At 43.1% G+C, this 15,027-nt stretch overlaps 1 protein-coding gene across 1 annotated transcript; it reads right to left on the bottom strand.

Annotated features, from left to right (window-relative positions):
- Positions 1 to 221: 221 nt before the first annotated feature.
- LOC308293668 (exosome complex component RRP41-like) lies at positions 222 to 1,133 on the bottom strand (the record flags this gene model as incomplete). The annotated part of the gene is made up of 2 exons (XM_080736263.1): positions 222 to 771; positions 892 to 1,133. The coding sequence occupies 2 exons, from the start codon at positions 1,131 to 1,133 to the stop codon at positions 222 to 224; spliced, it is 792 nt and encodes a 263-aa protein (XP_080592389.1).
- Between the last annotated feature and the right edge of the window lie 13,894 nt (positions 1,134 to 15,027).

The following is a 15,027-nucleotide window of genomic DNA, read 5'->3' on the forward strand; positions in this document are numbered from 1 at the left end:
TTAACTGTTTTGAGGGCAACCGGTTTACAATTATTTTTTTTTTAAAGTTGATTCAACTTCTCCGGTCTTACAGTATAGGCATTGTTTTTTCATTTATTTATTTTGTCTATTTTTCTACCTTACTTTTTTCAATATTTTTGAACTTATATTAGAGAAATATATCTCCATTTTGTAAACGCTCGTTTGTCTTGTTCTGTACACCTGCCCTCATCTAAACGAACTCATTTACACCCCCTCCAATCACTAGTGAGCACAGACACTTGTAGGTGTTGCCGCACTACCTCATCCAATACTTTGCTTACACCTTTACAAGCCGTCATGGCGGCCTCCATCAGAGTCTCTAGGTGGTCCTGATGTATTCTAGCGTCCATCTGCAGCAAAGCGATCTGCCCCCTGCGTGGCAGGAGCGCCATAGTCAAGGAGCTTCCTCCATTCTCCTCTACATGGGATAGGTCTGCCAGGGGCGTCTCATCCACAAACCCCACTGTGCAGGCGCACACGTAGTCTCGCATTGAAATGCCAGCGTCGATCACTGCCAGTGTGGCGGCATTCACGCATGCACTGAGGTTCCCACCATCGGACTGCAAAATCTTGACAGAGATGTCTATTTGAGAACGTGGATACTGCTGGGTCAGCACAGCCGCCTCAAACGTCTGCTTCAGTTGAAGACTCATCTCTGTGGACTTGCGGTCCCCATGAGGACTCATCTCTGTGGACTTGCGGTCCCCATGAGGTCTCCTCTTCCTCTCCGCCATGCTGAAGGTGGCCATGCTGTATTGACAGTTGATAACAGGTAGAGAGACGCCTGCAACAAAGCAGAAAGCCCGCAGCACTCCAATTTAGATACAGTCTAAATTGGAGCATGTTCTTTCGTGCACGGCTCGAAAGAACATGTAGAATGAAGAACAGTTGATAACAGCTCTGTCATCAAGGATCCGACTGGGTGAACCTCGCATTTCATGGGGACCGTAAACAACAGCAAGGACTTTGGTATTGCCCTGCTCTATGTACGCAGAGCCGTCAGCCTGGGAAAACTCACCCATACCCATACAAGCTTGTACTTTTCTAAGTTCTGATGCTTTTCTTCCATCTAGACGGTATCCCTGATCGGACAGCAATTCAGGGCCTGCCATATTTGTAGAAAACAAACTGCGATGTTGGCGAGACGGTTTCGACCTTGTCCTGATAGAATTGTAAAATGTACCATTCCATTGAAAGTGATTTGCTTGATCACGATCACTGTTTAGTAACTTTATCTGTTTTTTGATTTCATCTCGTGCCTCTTCCTCAAAAATGAAACCATCTTGAGAGTGCTCCCAGCCGTACTTATCATATGCTTTGGCCAGACAGTTGTATTCCGAACAGGGGCCGACCCTTATGTCTATTCTTTCTAGTGGGCCCTTTTGGTATAATGCATAATTACATGAGTCGCAGGGGACTTGTGTTTTCACTTCCATTTCACTTGTATCATATGCTTGCATTTTAACTTCCTGACCGTTAACGTTCAGTTCGTTTATGTTTAGAAAAAGATTAGGAAGTTTGACTTTAATTTCCTCTTTACCCTTTAAGCAAAATGCTGAAACCGCTAAGTTACCAATAGCCGGATGATAATATTTCATACTTGCGGTCAATAACATGATGTCTAAAATGACTGGGTATTTGTTTCCTGTTCCTCGTGTGTTAAGCCCAATTGACAGTGACGAGCCGTACGTCTTGTCGTTGTTGACAGATAAGACCGATATGCTTGCAGGCATCAACTTAGTCAAACGAAAAGCCTTCATGACTGTAAATAGATTACGCATTTTTATGTCTTCACCAAATATTCTGGGGTCATTAGCTTCGTCTGCGCTCCATTCAGCATCTTCCAGGTCATATTCTGGGGTCATTACCTTCGTCTGCGCTCCATTCAGCATCTTCCAGGTCATATTCTGGGGTCATTACCTTCGTCTGCGCTCCATTCAGCATCTTCCAGGTCATATTCTGGGGTCATTATCTTCGTCTGCGCTCCATTCAGCATCTTCCAGGTCATATTCTGGGGTCATTACCTTCGTCTGCGCTCCATTCAGCATCTTCCAGGTCATATTCTGGGGTCATTACCTTCGTCTGCGCTCCATTCAGCATCTTCCAGGTCATATTCTGGGGTCATTACCTTCGTCTGCGCTCCATTCAGCATCTTCCAGGTCATATTCTGGGGTCATTACCTTCGTCTGCGCTCCATTCAGCATCTTCCAGGTCATATTCTGGGGTCATTACCTTCGTCTGCGCTCCATTCAGCATCTTCCAGGTCATATTCTGGGGTCATTACCTTCGTCTGCGCTCCATTCAGCATCTTCCAGGTCATATTCTGGGGTCATTACCTTCGTCTGCGCTCCATTCAGCATCTTCCAGGTCATATTCTGGGGTCATTACCTTCGTCTGCGCTCCATTCAGCATCTTCCAGGTCATATTCTGGGGTCATTACCTTCGTCTGCGCTCCATTCAGCATCTTCCAGGTCATATTCTGGGGTCATTACCTTCGTCTGCGCTCCATTCAGCATCTTCCAGGTCATATTCTGGGGTCATTAGCTTCGTCTGCGCTCCATTCAGCATCTTCCAGGTCATATTCTGGGGTCATTAGCTTCGTCTGCGCTCCATTCAGCATCTTCCAGGTCATATTCTGGGGTCATTACCTTCGTCTGCGCTCCATTCAGCATCTTCCAGGTCATATTCTGGGGTCATTACCTTCGTCTGCGCTCCATTCAGCATCTTCCAGGTCATATTCTGGGGTCATTACCTTCGTCTGCGCTCCATTCAGCATCTTCCAGGTCATATTCTGGGGTCATTACCTTCGTCTGCGCTCCATTCAGCATCTTCCAGGTCATATTCTGGGGTCATTACCTTCGTCTGCGCTCCATTCAGCATCTTCCAGGTCATATTCTGGGGTCATTACCTTCGTCTGCGCTCCATTCAGCATCTTCCAGGTCATATTCTGGGGTCATTACCTTCGTCTGCGCTCCATTCAGCATCTTCCAGGTCATATTCTGGGGTCATTACCTTCGTCTGCGCTCCATTCAGCATCTTCCAGGTCATATTCTGGGGTCATTACCTTCGTCTGCGCTCCATTCAGCATCTTCCAGGTCATATTCTGGGGTCATTACCTTCGTCTGCGCTCCATTCAGCATCTTCCAGGTCATATTCTGGGGTCATTACCTTCGTCTGCGCTCCATTCAGCATCTTCCAGGTCATATTCTGGGGTCATTACCTTCGTCTGCGCTCCATTCAGCATCTTCCAGGTCATATTCTGGGGTCATTAGCTTCGTCTGCGCTCCATTCAGCATCTTCCAGGTCATATTCTGGGGTCATTACCTTCGTCTGCGCTCCATTCAGCATCTTCCAGGTCATATTCTGGGGTCATTACCTTCGTCTGCGCTCCATTCAGCATCTTCCAGGTCATATTCTGGGGTCATTACCTTCGTCTGCGCTCCATTCAGCATCTTCCAGGTCATATTCTGGGGTCATTACCTTCGTCTGCGCTCCATTCAGCATCTTCCAGGTCATATTCTGGGGTCATTACCTTCGTCTGCGCTCCATTCAGCATCTTCCAGGTCATATTCTGGGGTCATTACCTTCGTCTGCGCTCCATTCAGCATCTTCCAGGTCATATTCTGGGGTCATTAGCTTCGTCTGCGCTCCATTCAGCATCTTCCAGGTCATATTCTGGGGTCATTACCTTCGTCTGCGCTCCATTCAGCATCTTCCAGGTCATATTCTGGGGTCATTAGCTTCGTCTGCGCTCCATTCAGCATCTTCCAGGTCATATTCTGGGGTCATTAGCTTCGTCTGCGCTCCATTCAGCATCTTCCAGGTCATATTCTGGGGTCATTACCTTCGTCTGCGCTCCATTCAGCATCTTCCAGGTCGGACGGCATTGGTATTTCGCGTTGAACAGCCATCACAATTTCAGAAAAGATTTCAAAAGGCCATCGTATTGGCAAGACCCTCTTACAAAGATCCTCTTACAAGACCCTCTTACAAAGATCCTCTTACAAGACCCTCTTACAAAGATCCTCTTACAAGACCCTCTTACAAAGATCCTCTTACAAGACCCTCTTACAAAGATCCTCTTACAAGACCCTCTTACAAAGATCCTCTTACAAGACCCTCTTACAAAGATCCTCTTACAAGACCCTCTTACAAGACCCTCTTACAAGACCCTCTTACAAGACCCTCTTACAAAGATCCTCTTACAAAGACCCTCTTACAAGACCCTCTTACAAGACCCTCTTACAAGACCCTCTTACAAAGACCCTCTTACAAGACCCTCTTACAAGACCCTCTTACAAAGACCCTCTTACAAAGATCCTCTTACAAGACCCTCTTACAAAGATCCTCTTACAAAGACCCTCTTACAAGACCCTCTTACAAGACCCTCTTACAAAGACCCTCTTACAAGACCCTCTTACAAGACCCTCTTACAAGACCCTCTTACAAAGATCCTCTTACAAAGACCCTCTTACAAGACCCTCTTACAAGACCCTCTTACAAGACCCTCTTACAAGACCCTCTTACAAAGATCCTCTTACAAAGATCCTCTTACAAGACCCTCTTACAAAGATCCTCTTACAAGACCCTCTTACAAAGATCCTCTTACAAGACCCTCTTACAAAGATCCTCTTACAAAGACCCTCTTACAAAGATCCTCTTACAAGACCCTCTTACAAAGATCTCTTACAAGACCCTCTTACAAAGATCCTCTTACAAGACCCTCTTACAAAGATCCTCTTACAAGACCCTCTTACAAAGATCCTCTTACAAGACCCTCTACAAAGATCCTCTTGCAAGACCCTCTTACAAAGATCCTCTTGCAAGACCCTCTTACAAAGATCCTCTTACAAGACCCTCTTACAAAGATCCTCTTACAAGACCCTCTTACAAAGATCTCTTACAAGACCCTCTTACAAAGATCCTCTTACAAGACCCTCTTACAAAGATCCTCTTACAAGACCCTCTTACAAAGATCCTCTTACAAGACCCTCTTACAAAGATCCTCTTACAAGACCCTCTTACAAAGATCCTCTTACAAGACCCTCTTACAAAGATCCTCTTACAAGACCCTCTTACAAAGATCCTCTTACAAGACCCTCTTACAAAGATCCTCTTACAAGACCCTCTTACAAAGACCCTCTTACAAGACCCTCTTACAAAGATCCTCTTACAAGACCTCTTACAAAGACCCTCTTACAAGACCCTCTTACAAAGATCCTCTTACAAGATCTCTTACAAGACCCTCTTACAAAGATCCTCTTACAAGACCCTCTTACAAAGATCCTCTTACAAGATCTCTTACAAGACCCTCTTACAAAGATCCTCTTACAAGACCTCTTACAAAGATCCTCTTACAAGACCCTCTTACAAAGATCTCTTACAAGATCTCTTACAAGACCCTCTTACAAAGATCCTCTTACAAGACCCTCTTACAAAGATCTTACAAGATCTCTTACAAGACCCTCTTACAAAGATCTTACAAGATCTCTTACAAGACCCTCTTACAAAGATCCTCTTACAAGACCCTCTTACAAAGATCCTCTTACAAGACCCTCTTACAAAGATCCTCTTACAAGATCCTCTTACAAAGATCTTACAAGATCTCTTACAAGACCCTCTTACAAAGATCTTACAAGATCTCTTACAAGACCCTCTTACAAAGATCGGTTGAGTTTTTAAATGCGTTGGGACGTGAAAAAGCTGAGAATCCGACAAAGGCAAGACTGTGATCAAGCTCTCCTAACAACTGAGCTGAATTTTGTACAGAATATTTGTCACAAATATATTCTGCAGCTTGCACCATGCGCGTATTGCGTTTTATGAAATTGGCCTCTTTGACTTCATCGCCCTCTTTCTTCAGCTTCTTGTTCTTCTTCTTGGTCATTATAAACCTGTTAAGCAGTCCCTGTCTTTTGCGGGGTTAAGGTTTTTGCACACTGCTGTGACACACTGCTGTGAATCGGAGCCTGGTACAGTGCAGTAATGTACAGTGCAGTACGGTACTGTATGATACAGTACAGTAAGGTAAAGTACAGTATGGTGCAGTACTGTATGGCACACTTGGCACAGTTGGCTTCTCTTCTTCTCCCTCCAATGAACGCGGGGGGTGGGGGCACACACACACACACACACACACACGCACGCACGCGCACACACTGATTTCACCAAGCTGTTAATGTTGATTGTTTCTGCTCGCAGTTCTGTGTGGAAGCAGTCACTGCCTGGCACAGACAGAGACACACACACAATCACACACAAACATGCGTCGCGTCTACCGTGCGTCTCGATCTCCGTGCGTCGCGATCACTCCTGCGTGCTCGCAAAAAAGTCCCTCCCCCGCTTAGAATAGGGCACAGTTTCAGACTAAAGCGTGAGATGTGCAGTATAGGTGCTTCGATGTCTCAATTCTCAATTATGGACAGTACAGTACAGTACTGTATATATTTATATTAAGACAATACGTCATCATGTGTGACACGGCTTGTTTAAAGACAACCTAATTTGGGTGCGATAAAGTTTAATTGTGTGTCACATATTATCGGCGTCATAGTCACTGGTGTGTCGGGCACTTTCAGTGTTCTATACGTGACAGACAGGCGTGAATCAAAACAGCACCCCGGTTTCGACAATGGAACAAGGGGGGAGCGCTTGTTTTCGGTGGAGATAACGGAGGCACGCCGGCGTTATATTATAAACACAATCTGATCGAGCAATCATGACATAGGCTATTTATTATAATCACTAATTCACTATGAAGTGTCTTTAATTATAATGAAAGTAAAAATTGTCAAATAACAAACAAGGACAAATTGTTCTGCCCACAACCTTATGGAACCAAAATGCCTAAACTGCTGTAAATGTAGGCCTATTATAACTATGATAATCGTTCTTATTATTATTAAGTATAATACTTGACCTTATAAATATGTTATGAAACATTGCATAGTCGAGCGTTGCGAGGGTCGTATGAGCCGACTCAGCGCCGTTACCGACTTAGGGACAGAATAGTACATCTTCAGCCCCCCGAATTCCGTCACCTCCGCGCGGTCCAGGGGAACACAACGGCGCGCTCCCTACCTCCGGTTCAGCCAATCACAAGCTTCCACTGCCGATACCGGGACGCTGTTTTGATACACGCGACAGACAGACACCCCAGCAAGCACGGTCAGGACCTGGACCAATCAGTGACGTCTCCATTGGGGCCAGCAGCCCATTTGGGGATGATCTTGACGTCATTACCAGGACGTCATATGGACTTTTTTGTTTGATATTCTAGGCCAGATAAATATCATAACTAGTTGGATATGTCCCAGAATATAACCTTATATGCTCATATTTCAACTAACATTACAAACAATAACAATAATCCTGGCAAACAAAAAAGTCCATATATTGTCGGTCCTGGTAATGACGTCAAGATCATCCCCAGGCAGGTCCTGACGTGTTGTACAGCTTTGGTGAATTAACCCAAAAAAGCATCAAAATCATTTCAACCACTTTAACAATAATTGCTTCTGGTGTGGTGTGTGTGTGTGTGTGTGTGTGTGTGTGTGTGTGTGTGTGTGTGTGTGTGTGTGTGTGTGTGTGTGTGTGTGCGTGGGGGGGTATTTTGGGGGTGCTTGACATGAAAAAAGCAACACGTATGTTTTCCCAGAAAACCGCTCTCAGAATCAGCCCTCAAGACTTTAATAGATGGACGCACAAGGACAAATGGACATGATCAATTTGATCATTGGTGATGAAAGGACCGCCACCTGGACTCTGGGCTGTCGGGTCAGGTTAGCATTAGCAGCAGTGAGCTGGTCTGGTCGGTCCGGTTAGGAGGGTTAGGATCAGGGACATGCTTGGACCCCTGATTCAGCCTGGGAAAAAGAGTTGGAGAGGCCCTCATTGTGCGCTATAGAGAGAGAGAGAGACATCTCTCTATAGCGCTGCTGCTACTCAAAGATTTGCCATTTCAGATCATGACAAGTGACAAGCCAGTGGGCCAATTACATGAGTTATATTTCATTGTTGTCGGGTGGAAACCTTGTATGTTCAAAACCGTTTCTTTTGTATTTATCATTTTAAAAATGATTTAAACTAGTGAAAACAGTCGATCTTCAAGCACACAACGCCTCGCAACGCGAGGCGTTGCGTGCTTGTAGATCTGCTGTTTTCACTACTTTTGTGCGACGGCCTTGTCTGATGAAGCAGGGCTTTACTTTGTGAGAATTTACAAATTTGAAAATTTTGAAATTTGAAAATTTCTGCCTGACAGTGACGATTTACTTTGTTGGCCACCCAGCCCCCAAAATGGAACGAAGGCAGACATTTTATTTAGATTTTTTTCCTAATGGCCGTCCTGGACCGGCCGGGGAATGAACCGGCCGTTCGGGAGTTGTCCCGCTTTTCCCAATGGCCAGAACGTCCCTGGTTAGGATTAAAGAGGGATAAAGCAGGGCCTCTGTGCGAAGGCTCCTGGTGCTTTGAGATAACTTTTCTGTGATGTTATTCTTCTGCTCTGCTGGGCAAGGGACGTGCTGGCCATTGGGAAAAGCGGGACAACCGAACGGCCGGTTCATTCCCGGCCGGTCCAGGCCGGTCATTAGGAAAAAAATAAAATGTCGGCCTCTGTTCCATTTTGGGAGCTGGGCGGCCAACAAAGTAAATCATCACTGTCGGGCAGAAACCTTGTATCTCCAAGTTTCAAATGTGTAAATTTTTTCGCAAAGCAAAGCCCTTGCTTCATCAGACAAGGCTGTCGAACAAAAGTAGTGAAAACAGCAGATCTACAAGCACAAAACGCCTCGCGGTGCGAGGCGTTGTGTGCTTGTAGATCGGCTGTTTTCACTAGTTTAAATCATTTTTAAAATGGTTTTGGACATACAAGGTTTCCACCGACAATGACGAAATATAACTCATGTAATTGGCCCACTGGCTTGTCACTTGTCATGACCTGAAAATGGCAAATCTTTGAGTAGCAGCAGAGATCTCTCTATAGCGCGCAATGAGGGCCTCTCCAACTCTTTTTTCCCGGGCTGAATCAGGGGCCCAGCACGTCCCTGCTGCTGGGCCTTCCATCTCTTAGACCCGCCGTCATGCGTAACACCACACCACGGGGCAGGGGTCTTCAAGGTTTTTTCAGGCCAAGTACACTCCCTCAAGTACACTCCCTCAAGTACACTCCCCCAAGTACACTCCCTCAGAGGAGTAGTTTACCCCCCCCCCCCCCCCCCCCCCCCCCCAACATGACTTATTTTCTATCACTTGCACACCCCCACAAGGCCTTGAATTCATGGAGATGTGATGTCACGTGGTCGTAGAGACAGGGGCGTCAATTGGGTATGGCAGGGGTATGCAGCTGCCATACCCTGGGTTCAGGGGGGAAAATAAAAGTTTACTTTTAAAGGACAACTTTGTTTTTTTACAACAAGGGTTCATATTTTAGATTATAATTAGAGAAAAGAAAAGGTGAGTGTTAAAATGTTTTCATTTGCTTCGTTCTATTGTTTGATCACGTTTACCATGCTAAAATGTGGGGCATGCGTACGCATGGGGGCATGCGTACAAGTGGCTAAATATGTATTTTTAGACACAATAAGCCAGCAGTTTCTTTATTGCTATTTACAGTAACACTTCTAGCCCCCATAAGTCACATCTAACCATGAAAGGTTGCGTTGTATCTTGGGAACGGGCTTATTCTGTGTAAAATGACATATTTAGCCACTTGTACGCATGCCCCCCACTGAAATAAGAATCTCTAAAACAATAGAAAGAAGTAAATGAAATAATTGTAACACTCATCTTTTATATCCTTTAATTACAATCTAAAATATGAACCCTTGTTGTAAAAAACTAAAGTTGTCCTTTAAATATAAATCCATGAATGTCTCTTTGTCTATCTGTGCTGGTTATTAAGTGTGCCTGCTATGCAATAGCAAAACACTTATTGTAATCCGCCATACTTAAGTCAGTCATGTTCTGGCAAATTTCGGCGCGTAATAACTGCCGCACGATTTACACCACCCCCGCAATATATACATCAAAACGTGCGGCTCGGCCGGGAATGGGGTGCTATTACTTTTCTTTCCGATCCGCGTTACCATGGCGACGTAATTCGCAAAAAACGACGCCCAAAAACCCCATTGACTTAGAATGGGGGAAATTTCGGCACGTAATAACTGCCGCAAGATTTACGCCACCCCCGCAATATATACATCAAAACGTGCGGCTCGGCCGGGAATGGTGTGCTATTACTTTTCTTTCCGATCCGCTTTACGATTGCGATGTAATTCGCAAAAAACAACGCCCAAAAACTCCATTGACTTTGAATGGGGGACTCCGAAAAAAACCCAGAAACTTTGGCGCCACATAACTCTGCCATACTTTTGCCTAGCAACGTCATTTAAAATGTAAAATGCTCACACAACTTTGGTCTTTTTCCGACCAATAGGGATGAGCTGTAATTGATTAAGCCTCGCCCCCTCTTTAACAGGAAGTGCCCTTCACCAAACAGGAAGTGCCTCTATAACTCATGAACCGTTTGTCGTACAGACTTGCGGCTGGTGTCATACCTTTCTTTTTTTCTCAAATTTTTTTTTCTCAAATTTTTTTTTCTCAAATTTTTTTTTCTCAAAAATTTTTTTTTCTCAAAATTTTTTTTTCTCAAATTTTTTTTTCTCAAATTTTTTTTTTCTCAATTTTTTTTTCTCAAAAATTTTTTTTTCTCAAAATTTTTCTTTCTCAAAATTTTTTTTTTCTCAAATTTTTTTTCTCAAATTTTTTTTTTCTCAATTTTTTTCTCAAATTTTTTTTTTCTCAAAAAAATTTTTTTCTCAATTTTTTTCTCTAATTTTTTTTTTCTCAAAAAAAATTTTTCTCAATTTTTTTTTTCTCAAAAATTTTTTTTCTCAAAATTGTTTTCTCAAAATTATTTTTTTCTCAAAAATTTTTTTTCTCACATTTTTTTTTCTCAAGATTTTTTTTTCTCACAATTTTTTTTTCAAAATTTCTTTTTCTCAAAAAAGTTTTTTTCTCAAATTTTTTTTCTCACAAAACAATTTTTTCTCAAAAAACTGTCGTTAAAGTGCGACCCGTGATAACGGCCAAAAATGCTCCAAAACGCCACTAATTAGTCGAAATGGCTGACTTCCTGTTTGGTTTCTGATTGGCTGCTGGCCTTGTGACGTGGGTAGAGCTGCGAGGGCCTGGTCATCGCTGCTTGCAGCTTTAATTCATTAATCGTCCATGACCTTAATTGGGGCCTATTTCGCCAAAAAGGAAGTGCCCCTCACCAAACAGGAAGTGACCCTTGATCTCGTGAACCGTTTGTCATACAGACACGCGGGTTGCGTCAAATGAAATAACGCTAATGCTAACACCAACCGCTACACAAGGTTGCACAGACTTAGCGAGCTGCAGGCACACTTAAAATTTCTTAGAAATTTTCTCTTCTAGTTATGTTGTTAAAATACAGTAAAATAACTACAAATGCAAAATTGTACAAAATGGTCACTTCAACAAGGTTTTATAATTGTATTCTCCACATTTCAGCTGCACAGGTGCAATGCATTATTGTTAATTTTGTCACATTTACTAACACACCAAGTTTAGCTGCACTTGAACAACCGTTATCCATATCCAGCCCAAGAAACCGTAGAAACGGGGGGAAAAAAAGAAAATGTACTTCTCAAAATAAATGAATCATGCCTGTTGATAAGGTATGGCAACATGACTGGTGTCTTGAACACGCGCACATTCAAGACACCAGTCATGTTGCCATACCTTAGATTTTTCTGAACTGACGCCACTGGTAGAGAGAGCTGTAGGAGACTACAGTCATTACGTTTTTTTTTTTTTTTGGGTGAACTTCTCTGTTAAAGACGGGGTGCTGTGAGTTTTCCCCCCTACACCATGATCATCAGGTATTATGATTATACTAGGAGGAGGAGGATATCTTTCAATTTTATTTTTTTTACAGAAAGTGTTAAGTGTTTTTTATGTGGCCACACACCCATCTGTTTATTAAGTATACCTGGTTTTCAGCTGCTGTTGTTGTATGATAATAAGGGGAGGGTATGATTTTGTTTTATTTTATTGTGCTACTAAAGGGTATGATTTTATTGTGCTACTAAAGCAGTGTATTTATTCTGGGCAGTGTATATTTACTGGAGTATTTCCAACTGTCATTACTTTAAATTCTACTCCACTACACCTCAGAGGCAAATTACTCCATTACAATTATTTATTTCAAGACTTTAGTTACTAGTTACTTTGTCTATTTTGAGTATTGTTACAAAACATATGTTTCAGACCAATTCAGACCTTTATAGTTTTTGGCCATTCGAAAATATTCAATTTACCATAGCTGAGTGGTTAGTGGGCCCATCATTGCTATATTGACTTTGACCTCTAAGGACCTTCCAGTGAGGGTGCTCATGTGCGTCTTGCTGTGACACGCTTCCTAGTTTCTTCTTCTCTGAGCAGTTTTTTTTTTGTTTCTTTCGCACTGATTTTTGACGTTGCACTATTAGGTTGTGATGGTAGTTTCTGAGTATGTTGCTTTGTTTAACAATGACACTGAGATACTTGTTGCACTAACTAGCATTGACTGCTATGGTCTCTTTTTGTAAGATACTTTATGTATATATATTTATATATTATTCGCCCCCTCTCTTGATGCACCTTCTCTTTACTGGTACTGTACTGCTCTTGTTTTTTCCTCCTATCTTTTTTTCTTACTTCTCTGTATCTTTGTAAATAACTGTATACTGCTGTGCTACAACTGGACAACTGAATTTCCCCCTTGGGATAATAAAGGTATCTATCTATCTATCTATCTATCTATCTATCTATCTATCTATCTATCTATCTATCTATCTATCTATCTATCTATCTATCTATCTGGCTGGCTGGCTGGCTGGCTGGCTGGCTGGCTGGCTGGCTGGCTTCGATATCGATACATTTTCGATATATTGCCCCGCCTTAATAAGTTAATATGTACATATTGCGACAAATCACCTCAAGGAGTGCAGGGGACTATTTTATTCCAAGGAGTCGCATCGGTGTGCTCTGATGGCCTTTAGAGTCGTCCCTCATTTTTCACACATTTTGGGCTCACTATTTTGGGGTATTGTTTGTGTGTGCGCGCACGCGTGGGCGTGTGTGTGTGTGTGTGTGTGTGTGTGTGTGTGTGTGTGTGTGTGTGTGTGTGTGTGTGTGTGTGTGTGTGTGTGTGTGTGTGTGTGTGTGTGTGTGTGTGTGTGTGTGTGTGTGTGTGTGTGTGTTCTTGAAATGGCCTGTACCTTTGATTCTAGCTTGGAGGAAGCCTTTATGACGAAAGTCATTAAATACCAGCCGCTCATACGAACCATCACAGAGCTAGGCTATAGGTGCAATCTATTTGTGTTCATCTTTGGCAGCCTTGGACATGTACATAGGTTGGTTGTAAGAGGCTTCCAACAACTTGGGATGCCAAAAAAAAGCAGCTAAATGGCTTGTAAAGTTCTGTGCAATCTCTTCTACTATCGGTAGTCGCCAAATATGGCGAAGGCGTCGTTATATGTGTAACGGAGGTGATCCGAACCTCCCCACCCGGCTTTGAACCCGGGTCGCCCGCGTGAAAGTCCAATATCTTAACCATCACGCCAAAGGAATATCCCTATGGAACGAGGGCAGACACTAGACTTTTGAGGCTTCAGGCTCGGGCTGCGACTCTCTCCGCCACATACTGTATGTACCCTTGAATGGTGTGTGGTTATTGGATATTTGTCCAGGATTTGCTGACTGTACATTATTTACAGCACCTTGTAATATTTGTGTCCTTGTACTTGTATCTCTTATGTGGACATAAATAAATGATTGAAATGTGTGTGTGTGTGTGTGTGTGTGTGCGTGCGTGCGTGCGTGCGTGCGTGCGTGCGTGCGTGCGTGCGTGCGTGCGTGCGTGCGTGCGTGCGTGCGTGCGTGCGTGCGTGCGTGCGCGTGCGCACGCACGACTCTGACTGCATGGGAGCAGATTGTGTGCGGAGCAGACGATTAGAAACAGTCAGATGCTTTCCAGATGTTCTGGAACCGCTGGTTGGTTGTCTGGGGTTCTTAAACAACAGCAGCAGCCAGCCTGCATGCATGGTCTGTGACATTATGCCATGTTGGTGGAATAGTGTTTAATACATGCATGGTCTGTGACATTATGCCATGTTGGTGGAATAGTGTTTAATACATGCATGGTTTGTGACATTATGCCATGTTGGTGGAATACTGTTTATGGATGCTCCTTGAGCTGAAATAATCCACTGGCAAGTAAAAGCATAGGATATTGTTGGATAACACATTTCCCCTAAAATAATCCACTCAAACACTTAAAGTTGCAGTGAAAAAAAAAGAAAAAAAAAAAAAGGTTTGTTCACCCTTAGATGTTTGGCCGTACCAAACACTAGATGCCCAAAAAGTACAAAAAAAGTACAAAGAAAGTACAGCCCCTAAACAAAAACGTCACACGAAATGACGTACGTTGACTCTTCTCTCTTCTATCCTACTACTATACTACTATCTCACTACTAGGGCATTCACGAATAGTGATTTTTAGTATTCGAATTATTCGACCTCAAAGTATTCGAATATTCGACTATTCGACCTCATAGTATTCGAATAGTCGAATATTCGACAGAACTGTCAAATATTTAGTAAGAAAGAGGCGAACATTGTGAAAATAGCCGATCTTGTGAGCATGTAGATCTGCTATTTTCGCAATACTTATCTGCGGAACCGAGTCACATTAAATGTAATACCCACAATTCCAAGTGCTTGTCAGGGTGGGGGTCCCCAGTTCAAATATGTTTATTTTGGGGGTCACTGCCTAAAAAGGTAACCCCTGGTATAGAGCATTAACAAATTCATTCACAACTCATTGACAACTCATTCTTATGACCTCCTATCTAGCCAAGCTTTATAAACCATATATTTTTTTTAAAGAAAACACTAATAAAAAAAAACAAAAAAAACAAGCGAATATTCGACTAA

This window comes from Nannobrachium achirus, assembly GCF_963921795.1.
Source record: "Nannobrachium achirus genome assembly, chromosome: 11".
NCBI classification, from domain to species: Eukaryota; Metazoa; Chordata; class Actinopteri; order Myctophiformes; family Myctophidae; genus Nannobrachium; species Nannobrachium achirus.